The sequence below is a fragment of the Scophthalmus maximus genome, chromosome 12 (assembly GCF_022379125.1).
Source record: "Scophthalmus maximus strain ysfricsl-2021 chromosome 12, ASM2237912v1, whole genome shotgun sequence".
NCBI classification, from domain to species: Eukaryota; Metazoa; Chordata; class Actinopteri; order Pleuronectiformes; family Scophthalmidae; genus Scophthalmus; species Scophthalmus maximus.
Window position 1 is genome coordinate 19952358 of NC_061526.1, and position 17367 is coordinate 19969724.

The 17367-nt window shown below is 43.2% G+C and overlaps 2 protein-coding genes across 3 annotated transcripts; one reads left to right on the top strand and one right to left on the bottom strand.

Moving 5' to 3' along the window:
- The first annotated feature begins 9389 nt into the window (after positions 1-9389).
- Positions 9390-11447, top strand: lepa (leptin a). Of its 2 annotated transcripts, XM_035619118.2 has the most exons (3): positions 9390-9549; positions 9730-9880; positions 10169-11447. In XM_035619118.2, the coding sequence occupies exons 2-3, from the start codon at positions 9731-9733 to the stop codon at positions 10487-10489; spliced, it is 471 nt and encodes a 156-aa protein (XP_035475011.1). In that variant the 5' UTR covers positions 9390-9549; position 9730; the 3' UTR covers positions 10490-11447. The 2 variants fall into 2 exon arrangements, with proteins under 2 accessions (XP_035475011.1, XP_035475001.1); XM_035619108.2 differs by having other exon boundaries at positions 9390-9880.
- Positions 11448-12817: 1370 nt separating this feature from the next.
- Positions 12818-16932, bottom strand: LOC118291131. Its single transcript, XM_035619094.2, has 3 exons — positions 16658-16932; positions 14766-15388; positions 12818-14194 (listed from the first exon to the last, which is right to left on the bottom strand). Exons 1-3 carry the CDS (start codon positions 16678-16680, stop codon positions 13833-13835), a joined length of 1008 nt encoding a protein of 335 aa, XP_035474987.1. The 5' UTR covers positions 16681-16932; the 3' UTR covers positions 12818-13832.
- Positions 16933-17367: the final 435 nt, after the last annotated feature.

Genomic DNA, 17367 nt, shown 5'->3' on the forward strand with positions numbered 1-17367 from the left:
AGATGGAGGGAGAGATGGAGGGAGAGAGAGAGAGAGAGGGATGAGGGGAAACACATTTTAGTATCTGACGCTGTGTTATAATAGAAAGCACGAGAAAAGGGATCCAGGCGACACTTGCTCTTTTTTTTTAGTGTGTGTGTGTGTGTGTGTGTGTGTGTGTGTGTGTGTGTGTGTGTGTGTGTGTGTGTGTGTGTGTGTGTGTGTGTGTGTGGATCGGACAGTGAAATGTGAACGACTCCGGTGTGAGGTCCATAAAGATCGAGCTATGAAAACGAAGCGGCTCATCGTTTGCAGAGAGGCTACTTTTCGCGTGCGTGTTTGTGTGTGTGTGTGTGTGTGTGTGTGTGTGTGTACGTGTGTGTGTGTGTGTATGTGTGTGTGTCTGGGGGGGGGGGGGGGGGGGGGGGGGGGCAGTCGTGCGCGTGGAACCTTGAAGAAGTACCGTTACTTCTTTCAGAGTGGAAATAGCGAGAATCCGACCGATGGGGGGGCGTGCACGCGCATATGCGCGCGCGGACGCAGCCACCACAGCCACATATTGCCCACTCTGCAGCCTTCCAATGCATTATGGCAACAAGTGCCAATTCACGCTCCATCAACGCATCCACAGCCCGCACATCCCCAACTGAGATTTGACATGCTTCTGTCAGCTGCTCCTCTTATCGTTCACATTTTTATTTTTTTTCCTTCTGTATTTGATATGTTTCATGTCATCCATTTGGCCGTTTAATCGTTCACCCGAGTCCCCCACCCCTCCCGCCCTCTCCTCAATCTGGGCTCCGGTGCAGGGCGTGCACCAGCGCGCAGAGAGAGCCGGCTCCAGCACCGTGGACAGCTCCCCGTGTGTTCCAGCACCACGGAGAGCGCACGGGGCCATGGCACCGTCCTCTGAACCCCGGGCCGGTCGTCCTGTCTCTGTACAGGTGCCCCGAGGGGGCCCGTAGAACTGACACTGCCAACTGTCAGACAGTTGGTACACGGATAAAAACACAATCTTCCAGGGTATAAATAAGTGAGCTTGAATGTGGGACAGTGTTAGAACACATTTAGAGAGAGCGCAGTGGAGAATCTGACACTTCCTCCGCCCCCAACATATGACGCATGTGAGGAGGTTAGTGTGTGGCAGATGCCTTCGTGTGCAGATGGTCCAGTCTGTTGGTCCCTGTCCGCCCTGGGATCGACGTAACACCCATGTACAGCAGGCGTGTAGGCCCCGTCATCCAGATGTGGTCGTGTGCTGTGCACGCGTCTCCAATAGACACCACCACAAAAGCCCTTTTTGGAAAAAAAAATGTTTTCATGAACTTGTTCTTTACTGGAGCACGACATTTCATGCTTTCAGTGCACACTGAGTGCATATGCACTGGAAGGTTGTCTCGTGCTTAATCCTATGTTGTCGTTTTTTCAAGATTTGATAAAGCACAGGCGTCATTTTTTTTGATAGATTTCTTTTATGTTTATATAAGATGTTTATGAAGACAAACAAAATATAGCTGCAAACGTAACTCAGCCATGTTTCTTCTCATAATGATTATTTCTGCAAGGCAAACCAATTCAACATGTCATCCAGAATATTCACACGTTTGCATCGGGGTGAAACTCAAAACTGTTTAGATTCACAACATTTATATATACATTTTTTTATATATATATATATAATTGTGTTTCTGGAAATGTGAAAGAACAAAATTTGATCAATACCGTAATACCTCCTCCATCTTGAGAAGTCAATTCAAAATCCCCACCGTGATCTCTGAAAAATCTTTTATAGTGGCAAATCAACTTGTTTTTTTTGCAGATGGTATTTATTTTGAAAGGAATAGTCCTTTATCATAAAAGCCCCAGACAGATCTAATCAGAGTTATAATGGCAATGTAAAACTTTAGAAAACACGTTAAATGTGCCCTCAATGATCCTGCAATGGTCGAAAATTTAAATATTTATATATGAGAAAATACTTTGCAAATATGATATCATATGGTCAGGGCATGTGGTAAAAGAGCACGCGATCATGTATTGTGTTGCCAATAAATGTAGAGAATTATCAAAGCACACCTGGGCTGATTAGATAGAATGAAAAGTTGATGTAAATCGCACAGGTATACACACACACACACACACACACACACGCACACACAAGCACACAAAAGAATGTGATTATGAGAAGGGTGTGACATCCAGTATGTGTTGTGGATGACCCGTGATGGTGTTGGGAAGAGCTGTGCTCATGGAATGTTTCACATTTCCTGGTTTCTCTAAATGAAGCTGATTGGATGTGGTGTATTTATGGATGCTCTTGCTGTATGAAGACTTTTAGAGCTGTTATATTTTTTGGAACATGCTCTCGGGGCTCTGACATGTTTGAAACTGATCAAGTGGAGGTTTGAATTATCTCATAGTTAAATGTCAGTTCTTCATCTGTTCTTCCAGTTCTCATGGCACGTCACACAGATAAAGCTTAGTGATATTCCAACCTTTCAACAGTTTGCTCTGAAACGGAGCAAAACTTGAGAAAGTTCCCACCACAGTGCTGCTCCGAGTGAGATCATCTTCGGCAATGGTCGGTCCAGGGAGGATGAGAACTGAAGCTTGTGAACGGCGTGATGGCGAGGGACAGCGTGCGCATCAGACTGTGGAGGATTTACAGCCCAAAGAACTGGACTGGACCACAGCAGCCCGCTGTTCTGCAAGAGAGGACCGGGGTGAAGTCGTGTGTCCTCCGGTGAAGGGATGAGGTGGCCATGGCAGCCTGTCGGGTCTGTCCTCGTGGCCTGATGACCGAAGTCTGTCCTCCATAACGTCTGCGATAATGACATATTTCCCCGGCCCTTTTCCTAAACTATGCCGCGAGGGAGGAAACTCGTAACGGCTCAAAATAAGAACGGACAATCACCAGCGTAAACGTTTTCTAATGTCAGCCCTGGACACAGCTTTGAGTGGCTGCAGTTGTAACATCAGAATACTTTATTTGCCCCTGTGGGTAAATTGGTGTGCGCCACAACCCCCCCAAAGGCAATTTGAAAACACAAAGCAACAAAGCCACTATCACCTCTGGTCGCCCCTGCAACGCAAACAAAAATCCTCGTACTCAAACCGAGTCAGCCACAGACATGCCCACACCCAATGAATCCAACAATTTCAGTTGTTTTCAACTAGGAGACCTGGAAAAAACGTAAACTTTTTTTCGAATCCTGCTTTGGGCTTTTGGAGGTTCAGCCCCTCCAGAAACTGGACAGAGGTGTTTTGTGAATGAGTGAATGACGTGCAGGTGAATTGTTAACAAGAAACAAAGAGGTCAAGTTCACACTGACGAAGGTGACGTGTCTGGGTAGATAGATAAGGAAATTTGGTGAGTTCATTTACTTCATAGATGACTTCAGGCCATTTCTTAGTTGGTACGGTGTAGTCCTGTTTCCTCAGACGTACACACCTATTCTCCCTCTGACATCGCCTGTGATTTGATCCGATGGTGTGGTGGCGTCGATCGCCGGCCATTTTCTAGACAAATGAACAAATAAAAACAAATTAAAGGTGAAACTGTATTACCTTTTTTTGTTACCATGCTGTAATACTTTACAAGTGAGTTGTGTTTTCAGAAAGGTCTTGCCTGCATCTGGTGCACTAACGATTCTTCGTCGTCCTTCAGGTGCTGAGGGGCCTTCGCCACGGGATCGCCAAGAAAACACGCTCTGTCCTCTGTGGGTCTTTTTGCGGTCTGGGCTTGCTGTTCCCAAGGCAGTAGCCAGGAAGCCCTTACCCCAAAAAGTATCTGCGCCGGACGCTGGCATCGGAAGCGAGACGTCGCCCCTCGTTTGGAGCAGTGAGTACGTCCCATCTCTGTGGGTGTTTCAGAGCGAGGCCGGCACTCATTGGTCGTATGCACAGAGAACTTTGACTCGTTCTGAGATCGAACACCAGCTGGAGTTTGCACGAGGCCGGGGCCAAAGTTAGGTGTGTCTTTTGATCAGTAGATGAGATCTTCTCAGAATAGGAAGTATTTGAGAGGCATACAGTAATACAGGATGTGGCAGAACAGATGTAATAATCACAACCACAACTGTTAAATTACCCCCGATCTGAACACACCAATGAGCCCACACACAGTTTATTCTTCCCTCTGCACAGAAAGGGAGTGACGTTAGATTGCAGAGTAATATATTATATCAAGGCTGAATATGTGGTTTTTGTCTGTATAAGGAATCCAGGTAAAAGTCATGACTTGTTTTCCAGTAGTGCATGAAACAATAAGCGATGGAAAGCGGATTAGTTATCGGAGCTTTGGGACAAAATCTGCATGTGAATCGACTCATTTAAACCACGGTGAGATCTTTCTGGAAATTTTGAACCTTTAAAGCATGTGAAAAATCCTCCTTTCATCACGTCATGTGTTTCTATGCCCGTATTTCTTTATATTTTTTGGCCCAAAACACCATCTTTCGCATTCAACGTGAATAAAGATCCGTATCATGTTATTTCTTCTCTCTCACTAATATGCTGTCCATGGTAATTGTGTGTACATTTACAGTGATGTTACATTATCCCCAATCAAAGACTAAACCGTGGAAATAAGCGGGTGTAAAGAATTTGCCGTTGACTGATCACTGCTACAGATTCAATCTTTGTACTCCGAATATTTTAGATTATATTGAAATGAATGCTACTGTCATGTTAAATGTTATCGGAGTAGGTGTTTCATTTTTCCATTTTTTCAAAATAAGAATTATGTAAATCTAATCACAAGGCCGGAGATTTATATGAAAAGGATGTGAACAAATGAGCTGAGGCAAAGGAAACGTGTATCTTAGAGGCTTTGACGCACTACGCGTTATGTAAACGTGATTATTTATCCAAACCCGTGAGCACAAAATGTTCACTATGTGGCTTTTCTGCGTCAAAACCTGAGGCCATTTTTTGCTTCTTGTGCGCTGATGGGGCCACTTCACTTACGCAGACCATGTGACTCCGTCGCTCAGTGAGTGTGTATACCGTCCACAAAGGTCATATAGTGGATTGTAGATTATTACCATTGCCGTCCATTTGTTTCATTTAAATTCACTCACTTTTTCTTGTCATTGGTGCCTCGTTAAATAAAGATTCAATACAATACGATTGTGCTGTCTTGTTGTCTGTCCAATATATTATAGCCAATATAACTCTTCCTCTAGGACTGGCTGCACATGCTCTACTTATTATTTATTATCTTTGTTCAGTTACACATACTAAATATAACAAAAGTCAAAATTACACTGATAAAATATTAGGCCACCACTGAAGCAAATGACAACAGTGCCAACTAATGCCGAAACCGCCTTGTGGGTGGCCACAGAGCAACACGAGTTTGTTTTCCAGTAGACCAGGCCGCCGCATCCATTAATTGACCTAACAAATCTCGGACTGACCTTCAGATCGGAGCGAGAGATTCTCAGTCAAATCACGACCGTGGCCCACAATTTGTGTCATACATCGCCCTGGGAAATAGGCCAGTGCCACATCCATGTCATCAGATAGGGACGTGTGTTGGTGGATGCACTGTTGCTCCTCTCCTGCTTATTAAATTGGTAACCACAGGCCAAAGAACTGTGTAAAGGTTTTTTTTGTTTTTTTTTGGGGGGGGGGGTCTTACTGTAGAAATACATATTTTCAATATATGTGGCTCAATGTAATTTGATTCAAAATGAAATACATGATAGTACTTTTTAAGTATTTTTCATCCCAATCATGAGCCTTTTTATTTTTCTATTTAAAAGACTTTACATTTGAAAAAGGATTATTGCATGGACTTAATTTTTGATGAAACTTTTGCAATCATGAAGCAGATCAGCCTACTGACTGGACGGGTTCGAAAATATAATCCACAAATTGTCAAATCAATTATTAGGGACGAACAGATCTCACCAGTTGCAACACGATAAATAAAATGATTAACGAAAGAAAGGAAAAATGGTTTTGTCCGAAGGGGTCATAGAGAATAAAACAATTCAAAAAAACTTTTGGGATCCTCTGGCATACAATACATTCACAGGTTTTGAAATAAACATAATATCTGAGATCATGCATTTCATATGAGATTCCTTAAGGATCGTCTTACAGTAAGAGAAAATGAATAAATAGAGGAGAGTGACATACAGTGACACAAGCTGACGAACCGGTCCTCAATTTAATATCTGGGTGACTATCGCCCTCCAGAGGATGTTTTGAGAACTGCAACAAAGAACACTGCAGCTCCATCACACAGAAAAGACTAAGTATGTTAAATGAAAAAAAGTGCCAACTGGAAACAGAACGTTTTCATATCAGGTTTACTTAGCTAGATTATAAAATTCATCCTGGTAGTCTCCTCCCCATGTCATATACACACCAAAGTTACGGTAAACAGTGTCGAACATGAATAATTGAATGCCTCACTTGGTGTAACACAATAAGCCGTCTGAGAACAGGTTTGCTTTTCTTGGCTTTGGGTTTTTTTCCCAAAGATCTGGTCTGTGCTTTTGGTTTTGGTTTTGTAGTCTTGTCCAAGTATTCTGTGTCAACGCAATGATGTGATTAAATGTAATTGCCAAAAGCCTGTTTCATAAAAGTGCCTTGAGTGGAAATAAATCTGGTTCCAGTCATTCACGCTGCCGGTACAACTGGCAATTGTTACTGTGTTTTTATTCAGGCCACCTGAGATGACGTAAATATATATATTTGTTCTTTTAAAGAAACCATGCAGAAGTTTTGGTAGAGGTCTCTAGCACTTTCAAAAGCAACAAAGTGTTTATATATTGCTGAGGTGCTAATGTCTAGCAAGCCATTTTAGTTGGCATGCTATCTGAAGCCATTTAGCACTACACACCTTTCGCTTATTTGAATGTTATTGGTTCTTTGCTGGTATTTGGTGAAAAATTGAACCTGATGACGGCACTAGGCTTCAAGGAAAAAGAGAGAGATCACCAACATTATGGGGGGGGGGGGGGGGGTTTCCTGAGGGGGACAATCATCCCTTCAAATTTGATGCTGATCTATATGTTTTTGAGTTTACTTTTACAGCTTCTAACTGAGCTTTAGATAAATCTGTAAGTTGTCTGACTCGTTGGAAGGTGTAAGTCTAGCCTACGATACACTCATTTCCCTGGTCATTTGTCTCAAACCACAACTATTTCCTGTGCAGACAAGGCATTGCCAAGACTGGTTCCATATGACAACGGTGCACTGAAAAATGTTTCGCGAGAAGGGGGTTCAGTTGGTGATGGGGGGGGGGGGGGGGGGGGGGGGGGGTTTGAACTGAGGGGGCCCAATGCCACGTCATCTTACTGGAATTGAACAAAGCAGATATTCCAATAAATCGCTCCTCCCTATTTTCCATTTTTGTTTCCCTGTATCATCTGCTTCAGAAGAAAAGTATTTCCATCTGTGTAGGTTTTTTTCCTGCGAAAAACAGTAAAGAGAGCAATGTGTTTGTGTGAGTAGCCCGGCTGGATGACTGGACTTTTACGATTTGGCAAGCTATATTCTATAATTCTTGTTCTCTCAACAAAATCTTTAATTAAAGTTCTGGGAACTCCGTGAAAACGGGTCAACAATTACAGAACAGGGTCTCAATTAACAGGAGTTTAGATGGGAGATGCACAACAGCGGGGACATGACAGAGAAGAATACTGGAATGGAACTGGAAGAGTCCATGGCTCAGTGACTGGTAAATGTTATTCATCCTCTCCTCTGTCAGCAGAGAAATAATATACTTAGTTAAACCTCCTTCATCTATCAAGAGAAACATGGATTAAGTGACCCTTTCCTGCCATCTTTCATTGTCTGTGACTGACATCAGTACACAAGCAGTTGTTCCACCTCTTGTCGAGCTAAAGAATAGATCAGCATTACTTCTTGTGGTTCTTGAAAACCTGAGGTCTCCGCCGCTGATTGAAATGGACCCAACCGGCAGAATATATCTGCGAGGCCTCAGTTCTGCAACCAAACTTCTACAATATTGCCGTAATCAATATGAAGGAGGGTACATCCTGCAAAAGTTACCAGGACCTTTAAATAGGCACAAGAAGAGGTTAGGTTACACACGCACGTGTGTTTTGGAATGAATGAGGTGCGAAACATGCAGAACATGCATGTTTCTTTGTTGTCAAGCACAGTTCAACATATTCCACATATTCACATGTTTTTCCTCTGACGTCAGGCTCAGGGTGGGGAGCGCAAACGCTCTTTTCAACAGAATAATGTTGTATTAAAGTCGTGTACACTCGGGGAATGTGACTACCTGTTGTCATCTCACTCCTCCTGACTGATCAGCAACTTGAAACACAATGGACTGTTTAAAATCTGGAGGAACATCGGACCATGGTTCTGAAGGTAGAACAACACAGTTCAACACATCCCACTAGAAACAAAGTGTTTGATGACACCCAGATGGCGCTGGCGTGAATTTCTAAATCCGAGGCCTCAAATCGGCAGTTCACAAACTGAGTGTTCGTCGAATGTACGAAGGACAGGCAAACCTTATTGGGCAGCACTTCGTAAAGAAGAGCTTTTTTTTCCGTTCCGTCAATCATTCGTAATTCCTCACTCGATGTGAAAATTACCAGGGGTGATCAACTCAAGGACAATTCAGGGTTTGACTCGGCTGCTATGGTGTCACAGGTGTCATTAGAGATGTTGTTGGCCAGCAGGAGAACAGCCACCGTGGAAACACACATGTTCAAGACAGACAAAGGGGGAACATTCCTGTAACGTGCAGCTAAACGGAGGATGTCATCTCTTCCGCACATGCAGTAATTACACAGACACACACAAAAGCCTGGAGCATGAGGCCTTCAGACCAAAAACACCTCCGGAAACAACCGAGGTTTACGAACCTGCGCGAATGCCGTTATTATGTTTCTATTGTTAGGGCCGAAATACGTCACAGGTTCCACGTTCCAGCGACAAACAATGTGCCACGGCTCTTCCTTCCATGTATGTCTGAGCAACCAGACCACTGCCGTCAAAGACTGTAAAAGATAGTAAGCAACAGGATGATGAGTCACTACCTTGAATCTGAATCACAAGATGGCAAGTACAAGTATCACATGCATTCCACCTACGTATATGCCGGCATTTTCATACACATACTGTATTTCACCATCCTTTTTCTTTCCCACCTCAAGATCTGTTTCTATGCTTTGCACTGCACGTTGCCAACTCAAGCTACAATCTACCTGCACATTTTCCGTCAATTGAAAGTTAAGATTGAATTCCCCTCTTGCACCAGCAGACACACACGCGTCAACTGAACTAATCTCAGAGGGAAACAAAAGTAAGAACACGGGACGCAGCGAGTTCCAAGTCACTGAGTCAGAAAGATGTGTGACTTATCTTTTTTCAATTTTTTATTGAGCATTTTCTGAACTTCCTGAGAGTCCAGCTCAGGTTTGAGTCGGGGGGAGGAGAGAGGAGGGGAAGGGACTGAGGCAAGACTGGAGTTCAGAGCAGACTATTTAAATGGGGGAACCTGGCAAAGAGGCATGTTGCATCTTGCTGTGGTTCAGTTTCACAGGAGCAGCGACAAGTGCAATTACACAGGTAAGACCATTCCATTATATTTTACTGTATAGATAGTATTATGGGGTTAAAAATAAATGATAATAAGTATAGTAATATTAACTCTAAAACTTGAAATGCTAAATGAAAGCTTTAATAGGATTATCAGTGAATGAGCATATTTCTGTCACGGCATCTTGATTGTTTCCTTTTCGTTTTTAGGATGCACATCCCTCTGGCCCTTCTCTTTCTCGTGGCGGCTCCTGGTTGCGCAAGTGTTTCCACAAAGAGGGACTCCATCAGAAATACCCGACACAACATAATAAATATCGCTCAAATCACTCTGGTCCACATTAAGAAACTGAGGACAAAGGTTTGCACTTTGCTTCATACGAGTATAGTTTACAATCAGAGTGTTTTCAGGAAAAAGCGTGAGATGCGTGTCATTTCATATTTTCTCTTCGGAAAATGGGGAAAGAATTTTTTTAATTAATTTTTACTTTACTTAATTACTGTTTTCTGCTTTGCAAGAATTACAACTTCATAGGGTAAATTAACCGACATCACATATAATTTAATAGTTTAAATAAATACAGTCTTTCTACATTCCTTGTTCTCATACGGATATAAAGATGACATGTTCTTTTCTTCTTTGCATCAGTTGCCGGTCGCTCCACAGATAGAGGTCAGCTGCCCCTCTATCGAGGGACTGACCAGCATCAGCCGTGACCTTGGACTTCTGGATAATGAGCTGTGGAGCCCTTTCACCGAGCTCCTCAGCCAGATCCAGGCCGACGTGTCCAGCTTGGAGGGAAGGGTGCGCTCCCTCGCCCTGACCATGGACTGTCCTGCCACGGCCAGGCCCAAAGGAGAGACCAGGGACACTTCGTTCCCGCACAGTCACCTTTACCTGACTCTGACCAAGGTGCAGCGCTACCTGGACAAGTTGCTTCTCCACAAGGACAAGCTCAAGGTCTGCTGAGAAACCCGCTCACATCACACTCCTGCCTTGTCTTGCTGTAATGCAGATGTGCACAGACTTCTTATTTGCACAAACAGCTCAGTGTAGTCAGCGACACAATTTGTCTAATTTCATTTGCACAGAATATTTTTCATGCAGCAACATGGACATTTGTGATGAAAACCATGTGATTCATTGTCAATTTTCAAGCAATAATTCTCGTCCTCTAGTTGCAAAAAAGTTTGCAAAACAAGTTTTTGAGGTGCAACGTTTTTAATGTTTCTGCAACAAATATTTTATACAAGTTTGAAAAATATTTGAACTGTAGATTTGTTTTATATCATCTGTAGACTTATTTATATTATTTGAAAATAAACTGATATAAGTAGATGTAAAAACAAATATTTCTTCAAGTGTGGATTAGTTTAAAACTTGAATGTGGATGAAGTGGGTTCATTCTATTATGTTCAAAAATCTTTAAAAACAACGAAAGTTGATCTAATTGTTAATGTTTTATGTTAGAAGTGTGCTGTTTATTGTAATATGTTTTTACAACAAAAATGTTTCTGTCCTTTGTTATATTAAACTTTGCAATAAAGATTTTAGTCAATATTTTTTGCCTGTAGATTTTCTTTTTACATGTACTGATTTGAAAAGAAATCTAATGTTTAAAAAAAAACCCGAATCAACCTCCTGCCTGACAAAAATGTTCACCCCCTCACAATAAAAATAGCAAATTCACATAACATTTTAAAAACCAAATTCACATGCTTTATAAATCTTAATGTATTTAAGTGTAAAATTGATAAATGTATTGTTTTACGTCAGAAAACTCATACACTGAGATTCAGTTTAATTAGCCCATGTTAAAAGCTATATTGAAAATATAATACAATTTAAATACTTTCCCACTCTCCCACAATTAATTCACAGTTCAACGCTTGACTCGTCTTCCTCAATTTCAGCTAATTTATTTGAGAAACTGTGGGGTTACTGCACAACATTTAATGCAAATCCTATCGTGATGAATGCAGTAACTCATAACTCTTGGGAGAGGCAAGTCTCTGCAGGTCACAGCGGTCAAAATTCTTGGCAGCGATGCCCCTTTGGAGAAAGCGCAAGAATGTGACATTAAAAAGTTTGAACTCTGACCCACTTACAAACTCACCGTGATGCAGAGCTGCCTGGCGACACTTCCACAGCTATGAAGTATTACGTTGCACTGAACACCTCATCCGTCATGTGGCGGACACAGAGGTGAGTGCAGCAGCGAGCAGGGAGCTTCTACACATGAGGGCAGAAATGATTCTTGTAATTATGTTAACTTTCAGAGGTAATACTCAGGAAGGGCAAAATGATTTATTAAAAGATTAAGAGAAAAGCATCTGTACTAAGGAGAGTTAGTCTTTGTGATCTAAATGGGGAAGTAGAATATAACATGGGGGCTTTGGAGGGACAAAAAATAAAATGCATTTATTCACATATTTACAGCTGTAATGGAAAATCTGCCTTATTCATTCTAGACACAAAAGATTGAATCACTCAAAACTTTAATGATTATATTAAAGGCCCAACAGTGCCCTTAAATTCAATGAAGCCGCACCAAATTGCACACACTCACAACAGTCCCCTAAATATGTCTGATTGTTGAGAAAAGGGAATGTATTGGGGAAATCAATTCAGTCGTTTTGGGGTAATCCTGCTGACAGGGGTGGAAACATAACCTCCTTCGAAAAGGTAATACAATCTAAAATATTTTACTTGAGACATAAGATAAAGTTTATTCACTGTTAGATTATTTATGTAACTGTTGGGAAACAAAATGGAAGAAGTGCTTAAACGTCACAAAGAGCAATAACAAACTCCAAACTAATGAGATACTTGAGAGAGAAATCAATACATCTGAATCCAGTTTTCCCTATTTCAGTCTAAAGTGTGGCCTATTATTTATTCCCATCACCGCACACAGCTGTACACACACACACACACACACACACGCGCGCGCACGCACACACACACACACACACACACACACACACACACCGCTATATTATACTATATTGAACACCACAAGAGGCGAGCACAGAAAGTTGGATTTTATGTTTGCGTTTCCACATGCTTTAGCAAAAACAGATCTGGGGGGTTATTAAAAGATTAATATATAAAGACTGAGGCATCGGTGCCAAAGAGGATGAATCACTGCTCTACATTCCACGCATGTGGATATTGGCTTTGGTGTATACTGTACGCATTCAGAAATTACTGTATATCACTGAGAACCAAAGAAGCTATGCAGTCACACACACACACACAGACTGGAGCTCAATAAATAACATGCGGAGACTGTGATAATTGGAAAACTATGCCCTTTTAAATTTTATTTAAAAAAAAATAGTGCACACACTGCAAGTATTTCCGATTGTAATAAATGCTACAACAATCATAGTCATTTGAACTTTTTTTCTTTTCACATGCATCACATGTCATATTAAGTATTTCATTTGTGCATCTGAAATAAAATTTGATAGTGGACCAGAAGTTTTAACTTACCAGTAAGCATTCGGTGCAGCGATCGAGGGCCTGTACCACAAAGACAGATTAGTGGGTTTTCCAGTCAGATCAAGGAAAATTGTGCCATCATTCTTACAGAATCCCCACATAGATAAACAGCTCACTACATGACAAAACAACGAAGAGTTGTGGATATTTATATATAGAGCAGTAGAGTCTTTTGTTGCTGTCAGGCATTAAGTATTTTTCTCCTTCTCTCCATTCGGCTGCAGAAACAATCTGGATGACTTTTTATGTGCATCGCTTTTGCATCATCTAAACTCACACCTAATCCTAATGACCCTTGAAAGACTACCGGCACTAAATTATAGTGCATATCCTCAGCCTTACGTTAAACATTTGTGAATTATTCCTGACGTTTTGAGGAACACAAAACTTTGTGTTGTCGCTGTATCCGATTCGACCCACGTATACGTTCATAGCATTCCAGTCATCCAGGTCTGATAGGCTGCCTGTATACTTCATAAATAACCATATGATTTAACTTGATAATGGCAAGAGTGGCAGAGATTAAGTTGCTTCATGGTACAGGTCCCAGATCTCTGGTAGAAAGAGGAAGAGCAGCTCATTAACCAACACTTGTTGTGCAAACGTCACAAACATCACAAACATCAAAAAAACGTATTAAATACTTAAATACAACCGAGAAGGCTTATGGGACAGAAAATAATATCTTTGTTCAATTGTTGACACTGTTAACATTGCAACAGATGCAGGATAAAGATTCTTCTATTTGAAATCATAAAGCATCTCACAGGTTTCCCCTTCAACTCACCACACTCCCCCCGACAGTTCACACTTTTGCTTCGGGGGGGGAAATCGCCAGTGGCCTCAAGAACTTCTCCAGCGTCGACATGTAGTCCCGTGGGTGGCGTCGCATGTGCGCCGCGTGCGTGGACTCCTTCCACTTCCTGCTCTCCACGGCCACGCCCCTCGCCCTCCAGAGGTCGATAACCTTCTCCATGGCGACCGGGTCGCACAGGGCGTCATCTTCACTGAAGTAGAAGAGGGCCGGCGCGGTGACGGGGCTGTTTTGGAAAACCCGGATGCTGTTGTTGTAGAAGTCGGCCGTGTGGGTTTTGAAGAGCCAGAAGTAGAACAGGGCTGTGTTCTTGACGAAGCCCTCGAGACGTGGCACCAGAGTCTTGCCGAGGCCTGAATAGCAACAAGAGAGCAGGTTGAAAATTAAATAATTTATAGTATAATTACAAATATACACACAGTGCAGTATAGAGCTGGGTGTCAAACTTTAATATTCATGAGAATAAGCATTAAGGGACGGGTGGACCGAAAATCAGAAAACACAATGTGACAGCAGATTAAATCCATGATAAGGAAAATTAGTTAGTTGCAAAGTGCATCACTTAATATTTCAAATTTTAATTATTAAGATTTAGACCTAAACTGAGATTAAGATTAAGATTTAAACAGATTACAACCTCAATAATTAAGCACAAAATGTGTTGAGTTATAATAGCATGTTAAATATTACTTATCATTCCCAACAAGCCATCATTCTCTCACACGATCAGTGCAGATGTCTGGGAAACTATGTGAGGGATTTGTCACCATTTTGGGACTTTGAGAAAAATATTAGTCCCTGGAGCCCTTGGAAACTGGAGCAGTAGGTCGGCGGCCTAATGAATTATTTAAAGCTCTGACGCACAAATTCAACACAAAAGTAACCTGAGCCCCGACGGGACTGTGGCGGCTCACTCTCACTCACCTATCGCCATGTGCTCCAGAGTGCCAACCACCAAGCTGTCACAGATTTGCCCTATCACCCTCTGGGCCAGGCCGGCATAGTTCCCCTGCCCCTGAGCGATGAGGATGAGTATCTGGGTGAAGGTGTAGCCACCGATGGAGGAGGCGTGGACCAGCACGGGCCTCCCCGAGAACTGAGGCTCCTCCAAAATATTCATCACTTCGCGTCCGTAGTCGAGCCCCCATCGAGGCCACAGGAAGTGCATCACACCGCTCCGGACCACGAGGACGTCGAGGCCGCGGTCCAGGTAAAGGTCCCTGTACTTGGCCACCGCCACTGGCTTGGCGCCGAGCCACGGGAAGAAGAGAAGGAGCGGACGGGAAGTGGAGGCGGAATCTGGCTGGTTGTGGGAGGAGGCATTCGTGTGTGAGGGTGAATCAGACAGCAATGGGGAGGAGGACGGATCTGCAGAGGGGGGGTCTGTGAGGGGGCAAAGATCAGGGGATGTTGGAGAGTCTTTGGCAGGACACAGTGGCTCCGGGAGCGGAGTGTAATAGTAAGTGATGCCGTTCCGGATCCTCCTCTCTATGAACCTCCCTCCACCTACTTGTCCAGGCGTGGCTTCTGCATCCGCCCTGAAAACACTGGAATGAAAGAGAAAAACAGAGTCAGATTTAAAAATGGCAGAGTTAAAAACTATGAAGCCCTTTGTTTGTCCTAACATTTGGCACATTGAGCGTCATCACTGCTGCAAATATGCAGCCAAACTGGATGAGGTTGCAATTGCAACTGCACTTGGATAAAGTCAACGCCCGTCGGTGGAGTTGGTGTCCGACAAACAGCTTTCACAAGACCACATTGTGACGGAGACAATGTCGCACACGTTTTGTGGTGAGCGAGCTCATAGCTAAGAAGTCAATGTAGAAGAAAATAATTCAAATTGTGTGTGTGTTTGTGTATACAAACGCCACATTTTTACACTCTGCCCGAAACAAGAGCCTGGCATGACAACTGAATACGGAGATGCGTTTGCAAATCATCAGGATGTGATGTGTAAACAGGAAGAAACTGCAAATAGTTGCTGAGCCGTTTTATCTGGAACCAGCTCAAGTCCCACGGGCCAAATAAGCTGTGTGCTGACGTTTGCATCTCTGTTTGCGACAAACTACGGCTCTGAGGTCTCTGTTCTGCTCTAAGTTGACTGACCCAGAACATGGAAAACCATCTTTGTTTGGCATCCTCCTCCTCTTCCTCCTCCTCCTCCTCCTCCTCATCATCATCACTAGTATCTGACACCAGATAAGCAGTTTCAGCATTGGAGAAGTTATAATGTGATATTTGTGTTCAATAATTTTGTGTGGGCCTCAAAGGGATGTTCTAAAAATTGAAATAGTCCTTGACAGGAAAAATGTTCCCCACCCCTGGATTATAGCCCGACTATGGCCAATGTCCATATTCATACATATGTTTATACATTACTATTTTTACATCATTCCAGGTTCACACCCACCTCGGTAGGAAATATGGACTAAGGGGAACAGTTTCCAGAATATGAATTTAATGTCACTCAACTAAAATCACTCTAAATATGACACTAACTTCAACTTCACCTACTTTAAGCCGAGCCTGAACCAAGTGGGAAGTGAAAACCATCTTCAAGACTTCACCGGAAATTCTCACGCCTCCTTTTCATTCTCACTTTTTTTTTCATATATCATTTTGTATATATGAATTTACAGGCTCACATTTGACTACTAATGAAAGACATGATGATCAGATTGTTGGATGTTCGTTCGCCCCTCCCCACTTTGTACAGTCTTCACCACGCACGCAGCATCAGTCTCCATCTTCTCATTCTAGTTCCGCATCATCACAGGTATCAAAGCGGAGGAGCGCGCCGCGCAGCTCGTTACCCTGACAGCGGTCCGTTGCCCATTCTGCGCGGAGGCCGGGCTCGTGTCCGGGTGGCGCCGCCGGCTCTGCTGCTCGTCCTTGACGCGCCTGGGGAACCGAGGCCCCGGTCAGAAGAGACCTGAGCGATCCGCCACGGTGTCGGCTTGTCGGCGACGGACGACGTGGGGCTGCGGACGGAGGAACTGACGACACGACGGGGCCGCGCCGCGCCGCGCCGCTCCTGCAGTCCTCCGCGTGAACGCGCACTGATCCACCGCGACGGATGCGACGCTCGCTCCCGTCAAACTGACAGACAACTGTGATTATTTTTTGTGTGTGTGTGTGTGTGTGAATGTGGAACCAATGAAGAGAACTTCCTCTTATTTCTTATTCTCGATCAGATGAGATAACAGCTACAATATATGCTGCCAACCACCCAGCCCCCTGGAAAATATTATTATTATTAATAGTATTATTATTTTTAATGGAAAGGTAAGCGCAGTAAAAAGTCACAGTTGACAAAAGTGTGGTACCTCTCTCGCCAACTAGTCGACTAGCTGTGACCACAGGTGGCGCTGAAAATGCCGCAGACGAAGTTGGCACGTTGCGTCATGACGCACAGGATGTGAGGTGAACGTAAAGACCTGCGGCGGCAGATGAACTCTTCTTTTAATCCAGGCAAGGGGAATATGGTGGTAATGTGTGTAAATCATTGCCACTCATTAATTTA

Excerpts from the sequence above, each read along its gene's own strand:
- lepa (XM_035619108.2), top strand. The coding sequence starts at position 9,680 with ATGAGCATATTTCTGTCACGGCATCTTGATTGTTTCCTTTTCGTTTTT. Across the intron at positions 9,881-10,168 it reads TTAAGAAACTGAGGACAAAG|TTGCCGGTCGCTCCACAGAT; the intron begins GTTTGCACTTTG and ends TCTTTGCATCAG.
- LOC118291131 (XM_035619094.2), bottom strand. The coding sequence starts at position 16,680 with ATGGGCAACGGACCGCTGTCAGG. Across the intron at positions 15,389-16,657 it reads GGCAACGGACCGCTGTCAGG|TGTTTTCAGGGCGGATGCAG; the intron begins GTAACGAGCTGC and ends CTTTCATTCCAG. Across the intron at positions 14,195-14,765 it reads TCTGGAGCACATGGCGATAG|GCCTCGGCAAGACTCTGGTG; the intron begins GTGAGTGAGAGT and ends GTTGCTATTCAG.